This window comes from Anopheles stephensi, chromosome 3, assembly GCF_013141755.1.
Source record: "Anopheles stephensi strain Indian chromosome 3, UCI_ANSTEP_V1.0, whole genome shotgun sequence".
NCBI classification, from domain to species: domain Eukaryota; kingdom Metazoa; phylum Arthropoda; class Insecta; order Diptera; family Culicidae; genus Anopheles; species Anopheles stephensi.
This window is the reverse complement of record NC_050203.1, coordinates 31,989,682-32,016,185: the sequence shown is the minus strand read 5'-3', so window position 1 is coordinate 32,016,185 and position 26,504 is coordinate 31,989,682. Positions and strand designations below refer to the sequence as shown.

At 41.1% G+C, this 26,504-nt stretch overlaps 1 protein-coding gene across 3 annotated transcripts; it reads right to left on the bottom strand.

Moving 5' to 3' along the window:
* Positions 1 to 342: 342 nt before the first annotated feature.
* On the bottom strand, positions 343 to 25,597 carry LOC118509520. Of its 3 annotated transcripts, XM_036050223.1 has the most exons (7): positions 25,513 to 25,577; positions 24,426 to 24,957; positions 6,185 to 6,589; positions 1,099 to 1,224; positions 875 to 1,020; positions 656 to 815; positions 343 to 549 (listed from the first exon to the last, which is right to left on the bottom strand). In XM_036050223.1, the coding sequence occupies exons 2-7, from the start codon at positions 24,451 to 24,453 to the stop codon at positions 428 to 430; spliced, it is 987 nt and encodes a 328-aa protein (XP_035906116.1). In that variant the 5' UTR covers positions 24,454 to 24,957; positions 25,513 to 25,577; the 3' UTR covers positions 343 to 427. The 3 variants fall into 3 exon arrangements, with proteins under 3 accessions (XP_035906116.1, XP_035906115.1, XP_035906118.1); XM_036050222.1 differs by having other exon boundaries at positions 24,426 to 25,597; XM_036050225.1 differs by having other exon boundaries at positions 6,185 to 6,579; positions 24,426 to 25,597.
* Positions 25,598 to 26,504: the final 907 nt, after the last annotated feature.

Below are 26,504 nucleotides of genomic sequence, written 5' to 3'. Positions count from 1 at the left end.
TTTCTTCATTTGTTATACTTGCTCCTTTGTAAAGAATACAATGATAATCAACTGCCAAACAGCATTTGCAACCATTGCTAAAATCATCCTTTTTTATAAATGTATCATACCAATTACCATCATAATTGGTGCAACGTATCCTTAAAAATGAAGAGGACAATTAGTCTACCACATGTTACCTACGATATCTCCCGAAGGAGACGCCTAGTCTTTGACGATAAGTTAAAATTCGCACTGATACTGAGCTTACTCTTGATTTGCTCTTGCTACATACATGTATTTCTGTTGTTTCGGACTCCAGGCATCAAACATTACTTACCGGAGTAATCGCACATAATACAAATTTCACACCCAGGATCGTGATGATATTTCGTCTTTTATTTACATTATGTACATTATTGTTTTCGTACCCAACATTTGCAGTATACTAACTCATCCTATCGCGATGGCTGTACAGTACACTCAGTGCTACAATTAACCCGCAAAGTAACCTCGTCAGCACATCTATCCGTCTTCGGTTGGAGCTGTTAGACTCTTGCGCTTCTTCATCTGCAATAGGAGATAGAAAAAAAAATCAGTACTGCACCGCATATAAATAGACACTACCAATGGCGCCAGCCAACACACACACACACACTCGCACAGTACCACCTACCGTCTAGGATGTGTACAATCGTGCTGGCGCTTGGGTACAGCTCGGGAGCGCAGGTGTAATTTCCAGCGTCATCGAACTCGGCGTTCCGTATCAGATGATGCGAGGTGATGCTGTTCAGGGAGGATCGTCCACGCTTCCGCAGTGACTCGTAGGCAACGATCTGTAACGATGATGGTCAGCGTTGGGTTTGCACAAAAGCTATCGTTCGATTATACGTACGTCCTTTTGGTGGTACCATACGATGTGACTCGGGCGCCGGTCGTAGTTGTGATTGACGATGCAGGTGAGATTGACGTTTTGGCCTTTGTAGCCGTACACGATCGTACCTTCGAGGATTTGTGTAGTCGTCACTAGAAAGAGATAATCTAATGCCGCGAACCACCGCCCCCCCATCCCAAATCGGTATTAATCGATGAACTGATAGCGCACCACCATCACCATACCATTAACTCGGTCTGCGTACATCCGATTGTAGGCGTCTGTCGCCTTTTGACCCTCCAAATGCTCGCCGGAGGATGGCGGAATGTCGTAAAGTATGTCGTCCTGTCGTCTGACTAGCTGCGATTCGTCTGTGAAGCAAAAGAAAAAATCACACATTGATTTACGATAATATTTTTCTTTCCTTCCTAGCGAGATGATCGATCGTTCAGCTACTAGCGCGGTACTCCAGGGGCCACGGTTTGTTGGTCGTTTGTCAACCACCGCCGGTCGTTAGTTGTCCAAACGGTAGAAATTAAAAATAAATTAAATACCGGTGAACGAGGGCACACTTTGCAGTGCAACACACTGTCCGGGGTCACTAAATTATGCGAAGGAGGAATAAACACAAAAAATGTTTCCTTCAACTGATGAAGAACCAGATTGGCTTGGTGAAATATGAAATGAGGCGTAATTTATTGGACCGACCGTTCCGAAAGATGGAACTTCCGAATGCAAATCCTGTGTGACTGTGTGACTGTGGGGGGAAAAGGAAATCTTTCTCTCGAACCCCGGACGTCGCACGTGGGTGGGTAGGTTGATGCTTGATGCCACTTGGTCGGTTTCTGGTAGCTTTTTTTTACACTGTTTTTGAAACCCACGTTCCGGATTGTGTCCCGTGTGTCAACGGCGATGTAAATTAACCGTTTAATAAGTCAGAACAGCACATTTATAAAGCTGTGTGTGTCAAAATAAATGTCACCGGCGGTTGCAGCTAATATAACCGACGACGACGACGACGACGACACATCCGCCATCGTTGAGTGGTTTTGTTTGTCTACCAGCATCACATTGCGCCCTCGCAAAGTGTTGATTGAGCTAAGGTCTTGGTGCTACCCTTAAATATGCTCTCGAAGAACTTGTTAACATCCCCTTCCCGGCCCGGATCTATATTTTGTGATTGATACAATAGGGAGAAAATGCCGAACCGACTTTACCACGGGGGTGTTTTTGTTGCAACCCGAGAGTTGTTCTGTTATACTGTTTAAATTCCTGCAGAGAATTGACGTCAATAAAGAGCGGAGCTTAATGATAGAAATAGCGTGCAAATTGCTTCTAATGTCCCAAAAATAAACAGTTCGGTAAGAATAACGACCGGAATTTTGAGGCAGGTTTAATTAACTTTCCACATAAACTACGTAAGTAGAAGAAAGTTTGCTGGCGGCACGTAAATGGCAAAAGTATCGTTAATCGATCGCTTACGTTTCGGTTTTAGGAATGTTGGGGAAAGCATTCAATTCAACAGTAGCCTAGACATACACCTCGATTATTTAGTAGCAAATTTAGGCTGCAGACAGATTGTCGCATCCACTCGAAACTGTATGCAAGATAGTCGTTATTCAACAGTACTTCACACGATGCTGTGTACTTAACAAATACATTGGTCTCTTGAGTGCTGTGCAGTGACTGGTAATTTCCGCTCTTTTAAATGAACTAAGCTGACTGAGGAGATAGCGGTGCCGGTTTACACACGATAGGTCCAGGTATCATATCCCATACGGATCGTCTTGTCGTACGCAGGGCTGACTTTCCAGCTATGCGAAAAATGTAGTCCCAGAATGCCAGAAATCGCAGGCCGAGACCTTTCGAGGTTGTAGTGCTAAGGAAGAAGCTATCTGTCTCACAAATAGTGTACATAATGATTGCACTGAATGCCAATGTGGATGTATTGAATTCAATGTCAAATATAATAATCTCCCTTAAAAGGGAAATGTGCTTAGGCCTTTTTTGTTTCAGTCCAGATCGACAAACCTGAACGTCTACCCTACAATAGACAGCAGGAACCAACCAAAGCTCATCGACGCTACAGCCAGACCTATGGCACCACACGAACAACATGAATCCACGAGAGGTCTTCAAGAGTTCGACAGTTCGTTAAGTTCGTCATCCACAAGGAAATATGCTAAAATTTTATATTCTTCGAACACCGGTGCGAAGAAATCGCTCGGCGTACTTATTTTTACAGATACTTTAAAAACTTTATGATTCAAATTTTCTACTAGAAAAGTCGAATAAGAGCAATACGGCCAGGCCTTCCATTACGTATTAAAAAAGTAGAGGAAGCTTTGGCATAAAGTATTTCAATCGAAAATACATACATTGTGTAATCTTGAATAAAATATAAATTGATAAAGTTATTTAAAGTTTGGTGGCATTATAAATATTAGAATGTTTTTGGGTTTGAATGTGAAAATTTAGGGTTTATTTGCGGTCGGTTAAAATGGATTGAATGCTGCAATAGATGATTTATCTTTCCATTTACTAAGGATGGTTTTTTAATTGTCTGAGTAAGGGAGTTTTAAGAAGTATACCAAGTAGAGTTTTAAAACTTTTTTATATTCTGTTTAAATATCGTTAAACATACTACAGAACACTAGCGACCTTTTTTAACAGGGAATCTTGAAGTGTTTTTACGCTTTCCTGTGGTTTCAAGACGATGCTCTAAATGTGATTGGTTTCGTGCCGAGGTTTTTTTTTACGATTTCCCATGTATTTTTCTTCTCACAATTTTCTCAGTTATCGTTGATTTTTTTTAATAATTTTTGATCATCTATTTTCTCGTTAGAACCGAGCATGCCCGGGATATGGCAAATAACAAGGAGGAAATGCCTAGTTTGTTATACTTGTTTTTTAGTTCACAGTCACCACATTAAATAAAAAATATACATATATTTTCTCGTTAGAAGATTTTTGGACACTTTTGTGTGTCGTAAAAATGCAAAACACCTCCTAAATATTCGTTTAAAGTGTAAATTAAGCTTGGATTTTCATGTGGAAAAAGAGGATAACACAAAAGTGTGCAAAAGTTTCATGTTAAATCCTGATTAATATTCGTTTCGGTACTCATGTTTTATTTTATTGTAAAAATAATACTGATGAATAAAAAAAACTCATAAAACGCATCCAAAAACTTAATACATTTAATATTTGGTAAATTGGAGGGAGATAGGGCGACTCGATGGTAGATTTGACAGCGGTGTCGGTCTTCACTAGCCAGGACGGGGGCTCAGATCTCATCCAGGCGGTTCCCCCATAGTGAAGACTGACTATCCAGTTATGTGGTGTCAATAAGTCTAATAAGTCAAAAATGACAGGCATGACCTAAGAAGTCTTTAGGCCACGAAAGATAAAGAAGATTTGGTAAATTGTAAAAAAAGATATGGGTTACGAGACCAAAAATGTCTTAGACGGAGTCAAAAATTTTCGCGATACTGTTTTTTACCTTATTTTTTTAAACCTCATTCGCCTCTTCTGCATGTCAGGCATGTCAGGCTAGTAAAATCGCTTTTCAATGATTTTGAATGTTGAAGGAAAATCATAAAACCAATTAACATATTAATTGATTATTGATTGTTATAGTTCTGAATTGATTTGAAGCAGTTTCGGTGAAAACAGTCGAGGTACTACCTACTAAAAACCATTCCAGTTTTACCAAATCTTTTCATTTCTAGACGTATAAATCGTCTATAGACAGGTTCATGTCACCTAACAGGACAAGGTATAGGACATTTTTAGTATAGCAGAAAATTGAGAGAGAGAAATAGAGTCTGAGTGGAATTAGTAGACACTCTCAACTATCCTCAGCAGTGACTAGTAGAATATTTTGCTCAAAACTCTTTCAGAAAACCTAATTAATTTATTCTTATTTCAGGATGGTATGCCTACTGATGGTGTTCACACGACAGGAAGCCGGGTTTCAAATCCTATTCCAACCCACCTCCTCGTACGCAGGGCTGACTACCGTGCTACGGGTAAAATCAAGCCACAGAAAGCCAGTAATGGCAGACCGAGACCTTTCGCGTTTGCAGTGCCAAGGAAGAAGAAACATATGAGCAAGGTGTGTCAGGGGTTACTGCTACTGTAGGTCGCTCTATTGAGTTAGCTTACAGTGAGTTAGCTGTTGTAGATTTAATTACAAACACTACAAATTTTCCCTGTAAGTTGTCTCTTATAATATGTGGTCCAAGATCACTGACCAACGAGTGTTATGTTGTGCCAGAAAACCTGTTTACTAAATAATGACTATCCATAAACCAAGGCACGGTGATTCCGTTGATCGAAAGATGGTAGTTTCGCATCGCCATCCATTGCAGTTTGGCTAAAATTGGCTTCATCAAAACGCATCGAGATGCATTCCGTGCACGACACCGTTACCAGAGCGGAGCGTTTGTTTATTTCTACGGCTATTTCTTTTGCTCAGCTGCAACTCCCCCCGTCTGGACGTTTATCGATGAGCGCGCGAACACCAACGAAGGGCCAATGGGCCAATGTGTGATTTGTGACCACATCACCGCACTACACCGTACCACCGTGGCCACCGTGATGTGTGAAGCGTGGAGCCAAACACAGCCGATTGTTTGCAATAAAACGCAAACGTTAGTCAGCCCCGTTCCCCAGTGTGTATGATGGATGATCGGTTCGCGTCAGTTGCGCGTCTTCGGTGGTGATGGTGTGTGGGGTGAACGTGCTTCGGGTGAAGAATTTCGCTTCCAAAAATGAACAATCGCGGGTACGCTGCAATTTCCAACTAATTCGTACCGGTAAGCCGAAAAAGCGAATGAGCAGTTCAGCACCACTCTCCATTTGCCATTTGCTAGTGCGTTGGCAGAATGTTGGCGCCCTGTGCTGATTTTGCCTATTAGTGTGCGTTTGTGTGATTTGCAATGTTCATCATGCCCGTAGTTCCGTTCAGTACCGTGTCATTTAGTGCGATTGTCAAGTTTATTTATGAATCGCGTACGGTAGCATCCCGAAGGCCCGACATCCGGAACCGGTACGAATTCGATTCGACCACCCCGGGTCGAACGAAGGAATGTTAGGTGGCATTCCAAACGCAAAAAAAAAACGGACAACCGTCCCCAATTCGCGAGCTAATTGAATGAAAGCAAATAGGTGGGAGAGATATAATTACTGTAAATCATACAGTCGATTGGCTCGACGCAACAACTGATGCGTATATGAGTAGTCGCGTAGTGTGGCGTAGTCGCGATCCATCACGTTCCCCCACTGGTACGAACGAGCCCGAGTAACCGCACCGACCGCGAACCTTACCGAGAACAATCAGATACAGCTGCAAACTCTTCACCGGCATGGTCGATATCTGGCACTCATAGATACCGGTGTCCTTCCTGCGCGTCCGCCTTATCTTCAGCGTCCATTCCTCGGTCTGGGCGTTGTACAGCGCCTGAAACCGGTCGTCCGACGTGAACGTGTCCGCGTTGATGGCCAGTATGTGGAGATCGTGGTGCCGCACCCAGGAGATGCTGTACTTGGCCAAATTCTCCACCCGACAGGTAAGGAATGCCGTTTCACCCTCCCGCACCGTCACGTTGCGGGACATGCCGAGGTCGAAGTGCGGTTCGGTCCATTGTCGCTGGGTTGGATGGTCCTGGGTGGTGTAATAGCGCCGGGTGGAGGTACTCCAAGCGCTGGTTTCGTACCAGGCACTGGTGGTGCCTAGCAACGGAAGCGAGAGAGAGGGAGAGAGGGAGAGAGAGAAAGGAGACGCATGATTAAGAAGACTATTTTCGGTACGTTGTGGTGCAGATTACAAACGAGATTATTATTAGTGTACGTCCATGTTGAGAAATTCGGTAATATGCTTTCAAGTACAGGGTGCTTCAGAACATCCCTCGCTGTGCACATGTTTTATACATTAGTTTTAGTATCAAACAGATTTAAATCGTTTGCGAAGTAATTTATAAATTTAGTATAATGCATTTTTTATAATTTGTTTGTTACTTTTATACTAAGTTTTTTTCCAAATACAATCTATTAAAACGATACTGCCATGCCGCTTCTCATAAAAAATACCATGTGATACTGTTCATAGATTTACAGTGACGGACAATAGAATAAGACCATTTGATGTTTTAAAGTCGTAAAATTGAGGTTATAGTGTCAATTTGTAACGGAACGACATAGTTTTTTCGTTGTAAAATTTAGTTTCAGATGTTGGCAAAACATTGCTATCATTGAATCGAACGAGATATCGATTTTAAGTGTCTTTGTGTTACTCTCAGGAAAATATAACCAAAACATGTTATACAACAAAATGAGTCTTAATTTTTTGTTTGTTTCAGGCATCCACGCTTTCTATTTTTCAACCTGCACATAGTCTAGGTATGTTATTAAAAAAGTTAGATGTTTTTGAGGCAAACCATTTTTTGACTTTATTTAAGTTTTTTCTTTACTCAATGATTAGGAAATTTTTGAAAAATCAATACTAAAATGGGAATAAAACCTTAATATGTTGAGGATACTTGTGCCAAAGTATTTGGCAAAAGTTTTTGTTTGATTTTTGTTTTGTTTTGATTTTGTTTTGTTTGATAATACTTGGTAGAAATATCGAAAGACGTCGTTTGAAAAACGGGTAGAAATAGAAGTGCTCTTGTTCTATTGTCCATCACTGTATGTCAAGCTGAAGTATAACGTCATATTTATTTAACATTTGTGTGAACTTTATAGATAAATGAAGATAAAAAAATAGCGAGGTTTTAAGTTGACAATCTCTTCTAAATTGAGCAAGCTTCTGAACTTCATCCGGTCACAAACATACCGGGAATTCATTAAAAATGTTTGAAAAAGTTGTCCAATAATCGCAATTTACTTTCTGATCTTTAAAATAGGAGCTATTATGAGCAATGCACATATCTTATTTCCAATCATCAAAACAAATTGTGCCTGCGTTTCCTTAGATCAAACCTGTAGTTTTTTCAGCGAATTCTTAAAGCGGCGTCGTAATTGATTCAATTTTGGGAAAAGAAAGATATCACAGGGAGCTAAGCTAACGCGTTGAATAAACGCTGCGTCTCCTACTCTTGCCACCTTCTTTTGAAGAAGTTATTGTGAAAGTTTTCGGACACAACATTTCGTTCAAAAGACTAAATTTTGGGCATTTTCAATGCTCAATTTTTTATCGCATCGTAAAAATAGTTAAAGATCCTAAATGTATGGTTGTGAGATTTGCTTTCCATTATTTTTAAAAGCTACCTAGATAGTGCTACCCGAAACACCCTGTGTTGATGTGTTCCAGATCGCTGGCCTACTATCCCCTAACCTATTCTCCTTCACTTACTAGAGAGCAGGTGCATCAAACACTGGACAAGCACTCGAACTCCGCAATTGCATGTCGGATGGTAGTGTTTATTTGAACTGGCAGGTTGTTCACGGTAGCTACTAACTCTTCCTTCGATAGGCCCGAACGGCTCGCCCAATCCATCCGGGCCCTCTAGAAAACAAAGCAAGTGTTCTGCGGCAAGAGTAATGGAAAGGGGGGGTTGATGGTAAGCTAGAGATTAAACATTTGACTTTTCGCACTCGGGCCGCCGAAAGCAGCCGGCCTGCGCACATACCACACGTAACGCAAGAAATTGCACTCAGGTGTGTACAAAGACCCGGGGGGTTCGTGGTTGGGAGTGTTTCGTTGTTTAATTTGACGGTCCCGTGCGTCTTAATGGCGTGTTAACTCGCCGGCTCCGGTCTCGTTCGGTACCGTGCCTTAAAAAGTAAGACGGCAGTAAGCTTACACAAGAGCACACACGGACCGCGCGCGATGGCCTCATCCATCTTGTGCCGGTGGCAATGTCGTTGCCAATGGTGCCAACCATTCTTCCCGGTCATCGGATAGAACCAATTACCGAAACATCGGCAAGGCGAGGTGGTCCGCCGATGGTGCGGCCGACGGAGACAAAGCCGTACAGACAGACGCATATTTTACGCACATTAAGCATTTGGCTCGTTTGTTGTGGTTTTCTTCCGTTAGGTGAGCTGGTGTGTGTGTGTGTGTGTGCCCGTTTTGTTGTAACCGACGTCCTTAAGTCACAGTCCCGTTTGATCGCGCAGGGGTCTAATGGGGTGTCTATTTTTAAGACGGACCGCCAGTTTTGATTCGGCTAATCAGTGTATGAGGGAACCTACATTTCTTGCCCCAAACCCTGCAGCATACTTACTGCATGTACAGAAATATGTGCAGCGTGCAAAGTGGACGACAACAAGAAGAAAGTTGGACAAAACCGTCTATCGTAAAGTTCTATTTTTATCGGGTGTGAAATTTCGTACATTGTTGAATTGCATGCCGCTTTCTTCCTGTTTACTAATAAGCATCGTCAACGGGTAAAGCGTGTGCAGATTTCTGTTTTTTCACGCTTCAAGTGCGTGTCTCGCGCCGTCCGGATGTGCTGATGTGACTCGTCCACAGCTCGTTAGTCTTAATGCTAAAGGAGTTGGTGGGAAGTATGATAACTGTCACCATGAGCTGTGGGAGCTGAAGCGTATTCAAGGTGATAAAGCAATTAGCCATTAGCAATTTTAGTACAGCTTCTTGGGTGCTCTGGTCCACCGGTCCATGTACAATCTGGAATACGTGTATAGATTCTTGACATCTTAATCTCCTTGACAAAAGTCTACGTGGGTTACCAGAAAAGATTCGAACCCCATCCCACACGTCTTCTTATAAGATTCTTGAAGCATATCAAGCCATCTTCATAGTTTAGAAAAAGGAAATTCAACAGGAATATCCTTGTGCATCAGCTCTAAAAATTATGTTGCCAATTTACTACTTCTACATCTGTCATCCTACCTCATCTGTTGATTTGGATAGTCTTAAAGAACTCTACAGGTTGAGTAGTTTGGTATCATTTTTATGACATGGCCTGCAGATTGAAGCCTGGTGACCCCATCTCACTGCTAAATAGTGAGCCCATTTTTTAGTTCTTTGAGCTTTGAGCTAGACAGTGTACCTGTATCAGGAACGTTTGTGTGTGTATAAGGATTGCTAATGCTCTATTAAGTCCTATTTTCGATCATTGATGTATTTATTTCAAATTGCTTTTTAGGCTCTTAGTCCTCTACTTCCAGTTGATCTCTCGAATTAAACATTTTCTTCTTCTTCTTTGGCCTAACGGCCTCCTCTTGGGTCATGCCTGCCATTTCTGGCTTACTAGACTCTATGATACCAACGTAGTCGGATAGTTAGACCTCACTACGGGGGAACGGCTCAGATGGGATTTGAACCCCGGTTCTGTCATATGAAGACCGGCACCGTTGCCGCTTCAACATTGGGTCGTGAGAGTAGAGGGAAAGGATTTAAACATTCCGATATAGTTTATAGTTTATAGTTGAAGCTTCCAAAGGTTCCAATGGTTATTTCAATCCCATTCGAATACATTAGAGTATTGTAACTTAAATCTAATTTACAACAAGCTTTCAAAATAGTTAAAAAAGTGATTTATCGTAATAAAACAATTTAATACACAATTGTAAAGATCAATACCTAATTGCTGTATAGGCATAGCTATATTTTATGAACCCGTATTTGACATCCATACTTGAATCGTCTTTTAAGTGAAATCGTTCAACGTGCTGGTGATATTGACCTAGTCTTTTGTCTTAATTTTTAATCTAGAATGTTGTCGTTAATTTTTAGTTAGTAAATGAGTTTCAATATCATTATGAGTAGAAACGCAATGTTCTTATATCTGCCTAGCTTTGTAATACATTAAAACAGCCGGACGCTCTCAACATTTCAATGCATCTGTCCATCTGGTGATGTTTGAATCATTCTCTTTTTAAAGTAAAATAAAAAGTAATAAAAAAGTAAAATAAAGGTAAAATAATATCATATAAAAAATGCCCTATTGTATAATATATACTGAGAAAGCATCCAACCAACCAAACGAATCACACCAAATTCCGCGATATAATTTGTAGCATTAAAGCCGTGTTCTGCCATGCCTTAAATCCCCAAACCAAACGTTTCACCAAAATCACTCACTGACAAATCGCGAGTTAGCAACGAGCGTCGGTAATCGCTAAATCAGCATTGGGAGTGTCGTGTTGTATCCAACGCGACGAGTTATGCTGATGCGGCGATCGCTGCTGGGCCGTTTATGGGCCGATAACGGAATCGGCTGAATTCAATAAAATAGTTAATTTCAAGACACCGAACTGTAAAAGACTCTTTCTATCTATTCAGAAAGAAAAGTTTTAACTGGCGCCCGAATAGGGACCTGACAAAAAAATCAGCGGGAAGTGTATAAGTTAAAAAAAAATCCTATAAAGTTAGCCATTTAAAAATTGTGGCTAATCTCGTGGTTGAAGGAGCCATCATAATAACGAAGCGAACTTTGGGACACCGTGGTTAATTCCCGATTGCTGCCAGCGAGCCCCCAGTCATCAGAAGGATAAAAAGGAACATCTTGCTGTAGCTGCCCAATTTTCCCCCGAAGAAAAAGAAGTCAGATGCCCATGGAAATTAACTCAACCATACTGTAAGTAAAAACCTAAAAAATCCGAAATCAGTGAAATTTTGGTGTTTAATTAAATAGCTTCTGCTGTAATTTGTTAGTGGTGAATCGTGATCGTGACAAGTGTTAAGTGAAGTGAGCATTTAAAACACAAAAATGACCAATCCCAACACTGAAATGGTTCTACGATCTTTCGTGGAGATGGGAAAAACCCCTGACTTTTTGAGGGATGTTCCTATTTTTGATGGAAACCCAAATGAGTTGATGAATTGGATTTCGGATGTGGAAGATGTTTTTATCATGTATAGAGATCTTCCTGACGACTCTGTGCAGTTCCATCTGATCGAACGAACAATCAGAAGGAAAGTCCGTGGAGAAGCTTCCGATGTGTTAAATGCAAATAATGCAACATGTAGTTGGCATCAGATAAAATCTATCCTAATGCTTTACTATAAAGATAAGCGTGACGTGAAGACCCTGGATTATGAATTGACGTGTATTCGTAAGGGTAATTCGGAAAGCCTCGCCGGATATTATAGCAGGGTTAACCAATTGTTAGCCGCTATAATAGCACAAGTTCAAACTGACAGTAAGTACTCTCTGCATGCAAATGTCCACATAAACTATTTCAGAGAGAAAGCTTTGGATTCGTTTATTAGAGGTTTAGAAAAACCATTATCCACTTTATTAAAAACTGCTGACCCGAAGACCCTTAGCAAAGCATATCAATTTTGCATTGATTACTTTAATATGGACGTTCGATCAGCACCTTTTAAAAATCAATATGGAAATCAAAATTCTCTTAATATTCCCAAGCCAAGAGATTTAGGCTTCGAGCCTCAACCCCCTAGGGTAGCACCCAGAAAAATTGTTTATCAACCAGTACCCCCTCCTAGAGCAGCGCCTCGTCCAGCTCCACGATACAATTCCCATTACCTGCCTAATCAGCAATATACCCCACAGAGGCAACAGCCCGAGCCAATGGAGGTAGATAGAAGTATAAATTCACGTCATATTGACTATGGTAACAGACCCACATATGGCGAAAAAAGACCAAGACCACCATCAAGTCAAGAAGCGTGGGTAAAGAGGCAAGCTCACCCATTATATGCTCATCAAATGAATAAAAATGCCAACGACGCAAGGTATTGTCACGGACAAACAATAAATGAATTTGAGCTCACAGAGCAAAACAATCTTGTTGACAAATTACAAAACATAAATTTGCAACACGAGCATGATCCGTTGGAGGGATCAAGTCGCGATGGTCAGAACCATTTTTTAGAGTGGAAGATGAGTTGGTAGTTCCCAGCCTTCCTTTTATTTATCTTAAAACTACCATTGGAAACTTTCCGTTTTTAATAGACACAGGTGCTAATATTAATTTAATACATCCACAATTGGCACGTGCATATGAAATCAGTAAACCGTACGAATTTTCAGTAGGTCAAATAAGTTGTGCAAATAGTACATTTGCTCCTACTAGTGCAATTAATATAAATTTTTTCCATCCCAAAATTGATTTTGAAGATCGCTTTTTGTTACACAAATTTCACAATTTTTTTTATGGAATCATTGGAAATAGCATGTTGAAAACATTGAAAGCTAAAATTGATCTAGAAAATGACCAAATCACATTGAGTAGAAACTCTAAAAGATTCGTCATCCCAATCTCATACTATTCTCCACATAATCGGTCATCCCACAATTTGATCCGAACATCTCATCTATCCAAATTAGAGCTAGAAAAACTAAACCAGGTTTTAGATAAAAACAGAGATGCATTTTACAAACCAGACAGTAAACTAACATGTACAACCAAAGTGGAATGTGCAATACACACTTCAGACGATACACCTATCCATCAAAGAGTGTATCCATATCCTGCAGCATATGCTGACGAAGTAAATAAGCAAGTTGACAAGCTATTAGCGGATGGAATAATCAGACCGTCTCGCTCAGCTTGGACTTCACCGGTATGGATTGTGCCAAAAAAACCGGATGCATCAGGACAAAAGAAATTTAGAATGGTTATCGATTATCGAATGTTAAATGCTAAAACCATCTCCGAAAAATATCCAATGCCCGAGATAAATTATGTGATAGACCAATTAAAAGGAAAAAAATATTTCTCGACTTTAGATTTAGCTTCGGGATTCCATCAAATTAAGATGAAAGCATCAGATATTGAAAAAACGGCTTTTGCTATTAATAACGGTAAATACGAATTTACTAGGATGCCGTTTGGTTTAAAAAACGCACCGGCTATATTTCAAAGGGCTATCGATGATGTACTTCGAAATTTTATTGGAAAAATATGTTACGTTTATATAGACGACGTAATAGTTTTTGGCGATGATTTAGAAAATCATTTGAAAAATTTGGACACAATTTTGACAACATTAAATAATGCAGGACTAAAAATTCAATTAGACAAACCAGAATTCCTTCGCCAAGAAGTTGAATTTCTTGGTTTCATTATTTGCACAGAGGGAATAAAACCCAACCATAAAAAAATAGAAGTTATAAATAAATACCCTGTGCCCAAAACCATTAAAGATTTGCGTGCCTTCCTAGGATTAATGGGCTACTATCGACGATTTGTCAAAGACTTTGCCAAAATTGCTAAACCTTTGACAAACATTTTAAGGGGAAAGGGATCTGACACATCCAAAAAGAAAATTACATTAAATCAACAAGAAATCGAATGTTTCAATAAAATGAAGCAAATACTATCATCGAGCGATATTCTCATCTATCCAGATTTTAACAAACCATTTATTTTGACAACCGATGCTTCAGATTATGCAATTGGATCCGTTCTTTCTCAAGGTGAATTAGGCAAAGATAAACCAATTCACTTCGCATCAAGAACACTATCTAAAACTGAAGAGAAATATTCCACCCCTGAGAAAGAAATGCTTGCAATTTTCTGGTCACTACAAACTTTCCGCAATTATTTGTATGGAGCTAAACTCAAAATATTAACTGATCATCAACCACTTACTTTTGCCCTCTCCCAAAAAAATACTAACGCAAAATTAAAACGTTGGAAAGCATATTTAGAGGAGCATGACCACGAGATTTTGTATAAATCAGGCAAAGGCAATGTTGTAGCAGATGCCCTCAGCAGAATAGTTTTCTCTATGACTGGTACGCAACATTCATCACAAACTAGTGACGATTTTTACATTATCTCTACAGAAGCACCACTTAATGCTTTTCACAACCAGATCGTGTTGAAAAAAGGGAAACCAAACACAGTAATTGAATATCCATTCCAAAATTTTAAACGTACAACAATTTACTCCGAAATAATAACCGAATCATCTCTTTTACAGATTCTAAAGGATCATTTCACAATATCAAAAGTAAACGGACTTTTCACGAGTGAAGACATAATGGGAAAATTTCAAGAGGTTTATAGGAAGTATTTTGGAAGTCAGAAGCTCCTTAAGATTCGATTTACTCAAAATCTTCTGGAAGACATTACAGACGAAGATCAACAACGAGAAATAATCACGGCAGAGCACAATAGGGCACATCGTGGAGCCCAGGAAAATAAGTCGCAAATTTTACGTAAATACTATTTTCCAAAGCTGCTAGCCAAGATAAAAAAAATTGTTTCCAATTGCTGTATCTGCAATGAAAACAAATATGACCGAAACCCTATCCGGTATCCTCAACAACAAACTCCAATCCCCGTACACCCTTTCCAAATTGCACACATTGATATAATGTTTCTCGAAAAACATTATTTTTTAACTTACATCGATAAATTTTCAAAATTCGCTCAAATTAAAGAAATTCAATCGCGAGCCGCCTTAGATATTGTTCCGGCAGTTAAAGAAATAATTACAAAATACCATCCTCCTAAAATATTAGTAATGGACGGCGAAAAATCTTTTGGTACACAAGATCTAATAGATTTTTATAAAACTCACCAAATCCAAATATATTTAACAGCTACAGGTCGAAGTGAAATGAATGGAGTAATAGAAAGGTTCCATTCTACCATATTAGAAATTTATCGAATAACGAAATTTGAGAACAACAATTTAACTATTTCTGATCTAATCGAGCTTTCACTTCACAAATATAATTCATCCATTCATTCGACTACTAAATATACTCCTTATGAGATAATTTTACCGTCTGTCCGTTCATCAGATATTTGTGAAAATGTTTACAAAAATTTAACAAAGAAACAGGAGAAAGATATTTCATATTACAATAAGAGAAAAAAGGAAATAAATATAAAAGAGGATATGACAGTTTATGAAAAAACCAGAGCCAGATTAAAACACAAGCCGAGATACAAGAAAATCAAGATTAACAAAGTAAACAAAAGCACTATAAACACAAATGATTCACGAAAAATTCATAAAAACGATATAAAAATAAGATAGCTAACAATACCGTCATTCTAACATCATTGTTCTCTTCTTACAGTTTTCTATTTGTAGTATGTACCCTAGCTGAGCCGAGGATCTCTATTCTGAAGGTAGACAACCAACCTATAGTTGCAATGGACGAAGGTTGGGCAAGAATAAGGATAGATAGCCATATTTACATACACCATTACAATTTAACTGCGTATAAGGGTTATATTCAAGCAATTAAGGACGATTTCGAAAAAATGAGCAATAATCAATTTTCCAGTATTATCCAAAACCAATTCGAAGAACTGAATACCATATTGAAAAGAATGCTTCCCACTAAAAGATTCAAACGTTGGGATTCCATAGGAACAATTTGGAAGTTTATTGCAGGAACACCAGATGCAAACGATCTTCGTGTTATTAACAAAACAATTAATAATCTCATCGATGACAATAATGCACAAGTTACAATCAATAGGAATATTAACAACCAGATTAAAGAAATAACAGAAAAAACTCGTAACGTAATAACTCAATTCAGATCAGAATCATTAGAAATTCATTCCATCAATATTTATCTCCACCTAAAAAAGATGATAGACACACTGCAGGAAATAGTTGATAGTATAGTTATGACGAAAGCGAATATTTTAAACGAAAAAATATTGTCAAAATATGAAATCAATTGTTTGGAAAAAAACCTGGCAGCAGAAAACATTCCGTTCGACACAACTCTAGAAGCGCTTTCCTACGACGACGCCTCTATCGCCACCAACCGCCAAGAAATAATGCTGCTCATAAAAACACCCAAACTCGACCCAAGAACGTTCCGTAAGATAAAAATTTATCCAATCCTGTACCACGACGGCAAGATTCACCTCCAGTATGACAGATTCATAACTCACGAAGCAATCAGATACCGTGTTAGCACTCTAACCCCGAAAATCTATAAAATCAATGAAATAGAGTTGGATGAATCAGATTGCATTCCAAGATTAATGGAAGGTCGAGAAGCAGAATGTAACTTTACGAAGAGTCCAGCCAAAACTGAAATATTACAGATTAATAATCACGCCATATTGATTAACTCTGTAGAGAAATTTACACTCGTCTCCAACTGTGGTATAAGCAACAGAACACTTCAGGGATCGTTCGTAATAAGCTTCAACACATGCGATATTTACATAAACGACGTGAGATACTCATCCAAACTCACCGATCTAGTTGGAACGTTGAACTTATATCCACTCGACGGAGTGTTTATTAAAAGACAGCTGGAAATTTCGAACATAAGTCTGGAAGATTTACATAATCTGCACATCGAGACACGTAAAGAATTGGAGCACATTCGCTTACAAAACAACTCTTTTCAAATAACCTGGCCAACGATAAACATTTTCGGAGGTATCATCTTTCCTCTCATTATACTGGGAGTAGCATTGCTTTACTGGTTTACAAAGAGGTGCAAAAACACGCAAACGGTAGTCACAGTACATAATTCGTCACCAAATCAGACACCCGACTACGTCACATTTCCTAAACAAACACAGTGAATCGTGGACGTTCACATCTGAGGGGGGGCGAGTTAGCAACGAGCGTCGGTAATCGCTAAATCAGCATTGGGAGTGTCGTGTTGTATCCAACGCGACGAGTTATGCTGATGCGGCGATCGCTGCTGGGCCGTTTATGGGCCGATAACGGAATCGGCTGAATTCAATAAAATAGTTAATTTCAAGACACCGAACTGTAAAAGACTCTTTCTATCTATTCAGAAAGAAAAGTTTTAACTCGCGCACCTTTTGTTTTCAAGTACCATTTCCATCCGGCGTCTTTTGATACCGCACTCAGATGGAACGCGGGCCCACCCACGACCCAATCTCCTGGACACGTTTCACCAGGGCATCAGCAGCGCGGCACGTTTTGCGGCCAAACCACCAGAGACGGAACGATACATCCTGATTCCATCCTGTGCTTTTTATTGATGTGGGTCGATGGGGTTAAACATACCGGTGCGCTCACGCAACACACCCACTGCCGGGCGAAACGCACAGTATTTACCCACGTCTCGGACGAGTGGCGCGAGTCTGCGTGTGGCAATAGTCATGAAACTGTCACCGACCGTCGCGGTGCGTGCGGTTTTCTGTTGCGTGCCGTTTTGGGGTAAATTTATTGCGATCCATTTTCTGCCACCTTCGGGACGGGTGGCACTTCCCAGCCAAGGACGGGGTAGGATTTGTGCAGACTCCGACCGTTGAGCACGGGTTCGAGAAACGCACCGTTACTGGGTTAAAGTAAATTAATTAAAGGCATTGTTGGATTTGTATCGAAACAATAGCCAACGGTACGTTGTCGTTCGCTTCGCTGCCGGGTGGAGCAGCAGCGTTGTACTGCGTGACATTGAGCACCGAGGGCGATTAATTGAGGTTAAAGGCGTGCGGTTTAGGGGCGATATCCGATTGCCTGAATGGGTGGCGTGTCGCAGAAAAACATAATCTTGTAATGTTTTTCTGCGGCAAAGGTTCGGTGCTTCAATAACGTTTCATCAGCAGGATTATGGGTTTCATAAGAAATTATTCGCTACTGATGGTTTCTTGCGTGTAAGAAATGGACCAGTTTGTGGTTATTTTACTTTAGTTGTTGATAACAAAGGCAAGAACGGTGAAAGTTCGTCTGGTTCTTAAAGTCGACGTCCTGACAGAACTTGATTGAGTAACATATTTTAAGAATCACCAGAAAACATCGAGGGAAAACCGTGAAGCTGATAGCTATATAGTTCCACGCCTTGCATGTAATCAAATCTATCATAGATGCTATCCATATCTAGCTAATAGACAATATTCATCTTCTTGTTTGGCATTAGAACCTTTAGAGGTCTTAACTTTGGCATTTTTTGGCTTTTTGTAATTAAATTTTACCCGCAGCTCCGGTTCTTATAAGTCCCTGGTCCCTTATAAGATCAGCTTCATGTGTACCACAGTTCTCTGATTCCACTGATCTTCTTCTTCTTCTTTGGCTCTCGAGAGATCTTGGCCGAGCAGTCAAGGAAGCCACAGACTTTGCTCGGTAGTAATTCCAGCCTACGGGGAGGTGATCTGGATAGGATTTGTTTACCCGGTCCTGGCATGTGATACCAGGCCTAGTTATCGCCATGTGAGCGGACTCGGGCAGTGGACGATAGCTCATAACGAATTTCTGATAGGGCGAGATATTCTTCAATCTCCCTGAACGTATAATTTGCGGTCGAAAGAAGCGTGACACAAAACTCCATTTACTTTGGCACAGACGTGATCGGCACCGGCCTCACTGTGGCACGGCAGGATATGTAAGCCTGCCCAGACCATATCACCGTACGCTGGACTCCAACTCAGCTACGAGTAAAATTAAGTCCACGATGCCAGAAATGGTAGGCTGAGATATCTGTTGGCCGAGAGGTTGCAGCGGCAAAGAAGAAGAGGACATTTTTTTTTGTGATTGCCATTTTTCAGTCTAACTTGATATAATAAAAATAAGCTCCAATGTGTGACAGGACCGAGCACATTGGAGCTTATTTAGAATTGAGATTGGGCATAGAACGACATAGCTCGTAATACCTTTAAAGGGCCGTTTAGCTATATCGTGATCTAGTTGAGCAACATACTAATCTCACTAAAATCTATTCTCGTATTTAAGGTAATTTATCTTCACTTTAACCATATTAACTTTGGTCCTCGAAATATATCGAAGAGGTAAATAAAGAATCGTACATTATTGTGTAGACATAAAGGTAATGATTTCGTGATTCGTTGTTTAAGGACTAATGCTGTGGGAATTAGAGAAAGAGTTTAAAAAAGTCCTCTTTTTGCTTAACGATTTATCATGTGGTGGTTGATAAGGACATGTAAGACAGGAGAGCTCTTTGTTTGCGAAGGTTTGTTCCGGAAAGTAGTTGATGCCGATTCTTTGGCTTGAATAGAGGGCTCCTTATGGTTCATGCTTTTATGAACTTTATAAACTAAGTTCCACCCTATCTTTCACTTCAAAAACTCCTTGAAAATAATTTAAACACATGCAATCAGTCGTGTGATAGGGAAGAGAGAAAGACAGTCACCAGTTCTGCCAACTTCGTAGTATTGTGCTAATGCTTGAACCGTGAAAACAGCCGCTCGTTTGTTTATCCGACTAATCCTTTTCGTGTAGAGGCTCTTTTCTTCACTAGCGACGCACACACACACGTACTTTCTGCAGCCGTGCATAACCAGCGCCAACGTCAATCATCCGAACCAAGCACCGTGACGCTGTGGCCCAGTGAACGTGTCCTGGTTGGCTAAAGCCCCGTGGGATTTGGAGAGCGGAGGCACGAGCAGGAACACTTGTTTCTAGTCGCTAGTATGATATACCGTTTTATAAAGAAATATAAATATCGCCCATGATTTACGGGCTAGTTTAAGTGGGTGATCATTGAGTGTACACGGTGTTGGTGACCGTGCGTGACACCACACAGCCACTAATGATAGATTGCTGTGTTGTTGGGGTTTTTTATTATTATTATTTTCCGTTGGCATTCTCAAGATCGCGATCGTCACGAGTTCGGGCCGTTTGGTCGGTCCACGAGGTCAGTTTTAACGTCTCCTTTCGGAAGTCACACACCCCGTACGCGCATCATTAATCTTAACTAGCTCTGTGTGTTCGTCGGCCGGTTTCAACGCCGGTTGGTGTAATTGTACCGGATTGGATTTAGCTTCTTTCAGTTGAGCTCGAGCTTGTGTGCTGTAAGGAATTCATGCGAAATTTGCAAAAATGCTGTGCCGTGGAGGTCAACATGTTCACGTTATATACGGGGAAGGATCGCGAACGCAAACAACATCGTGCCAATGATCGTGAACGATCGCGAGGAGCTGTTATTCGAGAACGAGAGCCAGAGAGAGCAAACAATATCCACCCACTGGGTGAAAAATGAAATTAAAAAGATGTTGTGCGCTTTTTCTTTTGTTGCTGAGTAAATGTGAGAGAAAATAGGAACTTTTTTCCGCTTGATTAAACGTGTTTGAACAGTGGCGGCTTGTTGTTGAGAAATAGTTGAAATTTTTTTTCCGCCCCATTTTTTTTCTGATGACTTTGCACGTCACATGACGGCATCCTTTTGACGGCAACTCTCCAAACTCTAGGTCTCTAGCCGCTCGCCAGGAACGCAAGTTGATGGCGTGTTTGCGTAATCCTGTTTCACATTTTTTTGTGGGGTTTGAATTCCCGTTTCAAACATAAAACACTACATTCGTTCTTGGTGGTCTGTTTACAGATCATCGCTGTCAGGCGAGTGTCCGCTAAGTGGAGCTGCGGTGGAATGTAAAGCGCAACCACTTTCTAGCCCAAAATTTTGCTGCAAACAACACACACGTACGTTCGCGGTGCGAGGTGTGTCTATCTAATTTGGTGGGATTTTATTGTCGATTTCTACCGATGGGGTATAGAGTGGGAAAGCGTGTGAAAGTGAAATAAGAAGAAATGGGACACATCATTACGGGCGAATGTGTGATCTCATCCTCTGCAATTGGGGAATCGGAATCAAACAGCCCCCTCGCCCCCCCCAACAGGGGAGGCATCCTTTTACCTTCGTGTGTTTGCTTTGCTGTTATTAGTATTCGCCAAAAGCTTTCCCTCCAGCACCGACGATGATTAAGTCACGTTTTTGTAAAATCACAATCGAAAATAGCTTCCCAACTGGCGAGAGGTTAAAGTTTCATTTTTATTGCCCTGCTGGGAGAAGAACTGGTCTCACAACAGTGGGGAACATATTAAGGGCCAAAAATGGGGCACCATAATGGAAGTGAAGCTCGCTTCAACCACGTGATGCGATTAAACGCATTCTGGCGCTTGTGGCGCTTGCCGGTTGCATTCTCCTCTCCGGAGCAGCTCACTGGAGGAGCCCGGCATCTCGCCGGGTGCGTGCCCGTGCTGTGAACAGATTTATGTGGCTATGTCGCTTGTACATAAATTTACTTTAAAACCGCATAAAGTGGGATGCGATGGTGCGATGCTGATGCTGGTTTTGTTTGGTAAGGTAAAGCATACAGTCGATCGGTGGCTGGGACGCACAACCGCGGTACGGTACTGATTGATTTAATGAGCAAGCCGAGCGTCCGGGGATGGTGTTTATGTCGGTGTCGGTTTCCCATGTGTGTGGGAAACCCCCCTCTCTTTTTTCGGCCCAGTGATCGTGTCGATTGCATTACGGTGCGGTAAGGTGTGAAATGGCGACGTAATTTGGCTAATTAAAAAGTGTGATATTTTCGGTACATGCCAGGTTAAATTTCTCGCAACCTGCAGATGGTTGTTGCTTTGTAATTACTTTTCATGTTTGCGTTTGCAATGGTGGCATGTGTTTGCTGTATTTGCTCAACGCAATGTTTCATTATTGGACGGACAGAAGTATAGAGCATTTGGTTCTTATAAAGGTTGAGTACTTATTGTGTTTTTCGATGAGTAAGTTTGCCTTCCCTACAGTATGTATGATCCACAATGGTGTGAGAGAAAAAAACAGATTAATTGTCGAATTATGTTTCATTTGCCACAATTCTGTTGTTAAATATGATAAAAATAGCCGCGCTGATTGCATTTTTTTTATTAAAACTGAGTAGCTTGATAAACCATCAGAATTCGGTTGGAATCCAGACTAATGAATTGATACGCATGTTTGGGTTTCTTCAGAAAAAAGCCCCAGAAAAGGTACAGAAATTGTTTATTCATGAGTTTTTTTAATTTATTTATAAACTGTACAGTCTATAACAGCCACCAAAGGACCTTATCAATAAATATAAATTCATTAACAAGAAAACATTATCCATATTGACTGCTTAAAAATTACTGCAGGTCGGTTTAATAAGGTTAAAAGTAGATTTTGAAATGCGTTAAAGAAACTCACTGATGTTGTCAAACACTCAGTACTTTAAGTTTAAATTGCAATCTTTGGCTCAAATTGGTTCATTAGACCTATGACTTTTTAAAAAATGACTCTAATGTACATTGAATCGTACTACCATTGTAGGAGTATAACAACTCAGCTAAGGAGGGAGCTAAGTGGGAATGATGGTAGTCCCGGTTTCAAACACGTGTATGGTAGGAAACATTATACGATGATGTGATTCTCAGGCGGTGTTCTTTAAGGCGGTCCGGTGGCCGAGGCGATAACGGCGCCCGTCTTCACACGGCAGGACCGGGGTTCAAATCCCTTCCAGACCGCCTCCCCGTACGCAGGGCTGACTACTTTGCTTCGGGTAAAATCAAGCCACAGAAAGCCAGAAATGGCAGGCCGAGACATCTCGAGGTTCTGGTGCCAAGGAAGAAGAAGAAGAAGAAGAAGAAGTGTTTCTCAGGCTCAAATGAGTGAACTTCTGTTGTATTGTTTGTTACTTTTTGATCCAAACATTAAGGGAAAAGATGCAGTAATGTCACCAGTCAAAATCAGGATTGTATTGACAGCAGGGAGAAAAACTAATCGCCGCGAAAGTCTTCCGGGTGGCAGAAACTGTGTCATTTGGTCGAATCGTTCACTCAAAGCAGAGACAAGTGTTTGAACAGTGGGTTAGCAATAAAAGTTAGGGAAACAAACCTCCATTTATGCATACTCTAACTAACAAGTACCTTCTTTTGGTTTAACGACCTACCAGGTCATGCCTCCCATTTGTGGCTTTTGAGACTTATTTCTTTTAGTCCTTTGAGTCCAGACGAATGATACGGATATGTGCTTAAATACGCTCCTGTCCTATGAAAACCGGTGTCTCTATAGCGTTAGCCACCAGATATCCCTAACTAATAAGCTAATCTAAAGCTGAAAATCCCCATTTATCTAATCTCTGCCCAGCAAAAGAAACAGGATATCAAGGTCGCTATCGGTGTCTGTGTCTGTGCAGTCGGGTAATTAAATAATTAATATCTTTATTTTTGCACTTCAACCTTAGATTTTTCTATTTTCCTTAGCCTTTACTGGAGAAAACTAGATAGCCTAGATAGGGAGTAAATAGCCTGTACTAAGAGAGAATCGTTTAGGTTGGATTAAATTCCGGTTCAGTTGTACACCCGGCATTGCTATCACTTTCTAGCGCGTCTTTCCTCAGTTTGCCAACTGATGCTCATCACTAATTTCAATCATGTTTGCTATAAACCAGACAAACCTAAAATATAAAAAAATCAATTCATATAAGCTGATTCAGCAGAGTAAACCGCAGTCGACCATCACAGATTAAACCTGGGCTTGATTGATCAGCTACCGATTAACATCGAACGATACCCGCGTTCAACCCGCTGTTATCATTTCCCAGCACCTTGATCACCATTTGTCTCAGCCAATTATAGCGATTAAAGGTGGTGTTATTTCGGTTGAGTGATGTTCACCTGCAACAAATTGCGCTAACGTTATCGACAAGGAACTACTGAACCAAATTTGTCAATCCGGCTTTGTTGACGGTACTATCAATGGTAGGATCGCGAATGGGGTGAAGGTTACAATTCTTATCATTCGTGAACACATGAATCAAAGCTCATTAAAACCCGTTTTTGTTAACACAATTGATTTTACAGTACCGCGGTACTGCTGTGTCTGGTTGTTGTTAGTTATTTTTAAGTTTCCAAGCACTGTGCACTCCCGAGTTCCCGAAAAAGCACGGATTAGTACGACCCTCTGTAACTCACCCAAAAGGCAAAGCAGTATAATCAGCATCACGTGCTCATTTGGCGCGCGGCAGGTGTTAAATATAATAAAAGAGAGCGGGATGATGTGTGTTTGGCCCTGGCTAGGGCTAGCCGGTCGAATCGCGAGCAGCAGATGCTGGTTGCGTCAACGGACGATCCGCTTGGTGATTACTGTTGATCCCGTGGCACTGGTCCGTGAGCAATTATTTCACATGGTCACATAATTTTCACGTTGGTTTTCCACCGAAAACCTCAGGCGCACACGCATCGCACACAACGTTGTTAAACGGGTATTAAGCGCGTGTGAAAATTGCGTTTTCTTCACTTTCTACTAGCGAAAACGGTCTCGCGATTCCCCAAAACTGACCGTGGGTCACGCGGCCTCTTACGCGTGGGCTTACGATACGGCACGACACTTGCAAATTGCACCCGTTAGAGTGATAGGATGGAGCATCGACGCACTGCACACCAGCTGAGGGGGATGGCTGTTGCACTCGGCCAGCAGAACACGGTCACCGTTTTTGTTTGCAGGCTAAGTGAGGTGTAATTAATTAATGGACGTATAATTAGTTTCACGGTGCACCGGTACGGACGAACGTTGGGACGTTAGCGAGGAACATTCTAGGCTTATCGAACAGCACAAAACCACGGTAGTCACGGGTTTCCGTTGTCACTCACAGCTATCACGGTTTGATAAACTTTTTGCTCCCCGAAGCGTCCTTGCACTTGGACTCTATTGCGAGACCGAGGAGGGCAGATCGCAGTTACGTAAGAGGGCGAACTAGGGAGGGAGTTGCGTACGAGCCACTTGAAGGATGATAACAAGAACTCACAGGTAACAGCACACACCACCAAGTTGGGACGTTAAATGTAAAACAAATTTACACTCACTCACGCTCCAGTACACTCGTGTCAGGAAGCTTAATTAAGGACAAACAAGTCGCCGACCGTATTCCTTAGGGACACGAGGTGTAACCCAACGGCTCTTCATTTACAACCCCGTTTAAACAACCAAACAACGCACACAAAACAGCGAATCCGCCCCAAAAAGCTTGTTCTCCACTTGTTGTTGCGCTTAAATCCTTACGGTCTGCAGACGAATATCCCCTGTCTGACAGTGAGTGACCTGACACTGTCGAGCACAATCTCGATACTGGACGGTTCTGGGTGGCCTATGATCTGCCAACCGATCCGCCATACACGCAAGCTGATCCGCGCGATTTTTGCCTGAGCTGAATATAATAAGAAAAAATGCCTCACTCACTCTCTTCAGCTCTCTGCCACTCTCACGTTTGACGTTAGCGGTGCACTAAATATAGCTTGGCGAGGTGTGCTCAAAGACTGAAGTTGTGTTAAATATGCCGCGATCGGGCAAGAACATTCTAACCTGTTGTCGACCGGCTTTGTTACGCACCGCTGCGTGCTCTTCGCCATTTGCGATTATGACAAGAGAGGCCTGAACACTGAGCGCCATCTCCACAGGTCTCCCTGAGTGTGTGTGTGTCGAAGGAGGAGATCTGCCGCGATCTGTGGGGAGACAAATTTTGAAAACAAAACATTAATAACGTTGTTGATCTCTTCGGTATGACAGAAGGCATCGTGGTGACAGCGTTGTTAACTGGCATGGGGAATAAATTTGACCCAGCCACCATTTCCCTTCCCCACCATCCTTTCCTCTCCCGGCAGGTGTGAAGATCAATGTCAGTGAGTGAGCATTCTTAAGCGGGGCAGAAAATAGTTTCCCTCACCACAAAAGAATTTATCACTGCGCATCAAAACGATGGTCGCTTTCTTCTAAATCATTGGGCGTGTAATTTGACAACGATTGATGATGAATAAATTTCGCTATGATGCAAATTTTTGTTGCTGTTTTCCAATTATGCACAGGAGGATATTTTATCGTTTTTTGTTTGTTAAACTGAGAACAAGACAACTGAGTACATTTCGTATGTAGTATACAGTTGTAGTAAGATGAAAACACATTTCCAAAACAGATTTTAATTTTACATGCACTTTAACTATCTATTTACTACTTTTTTAAACTAAATACAATTTGGAATAATTTTATCATTCTTTGTT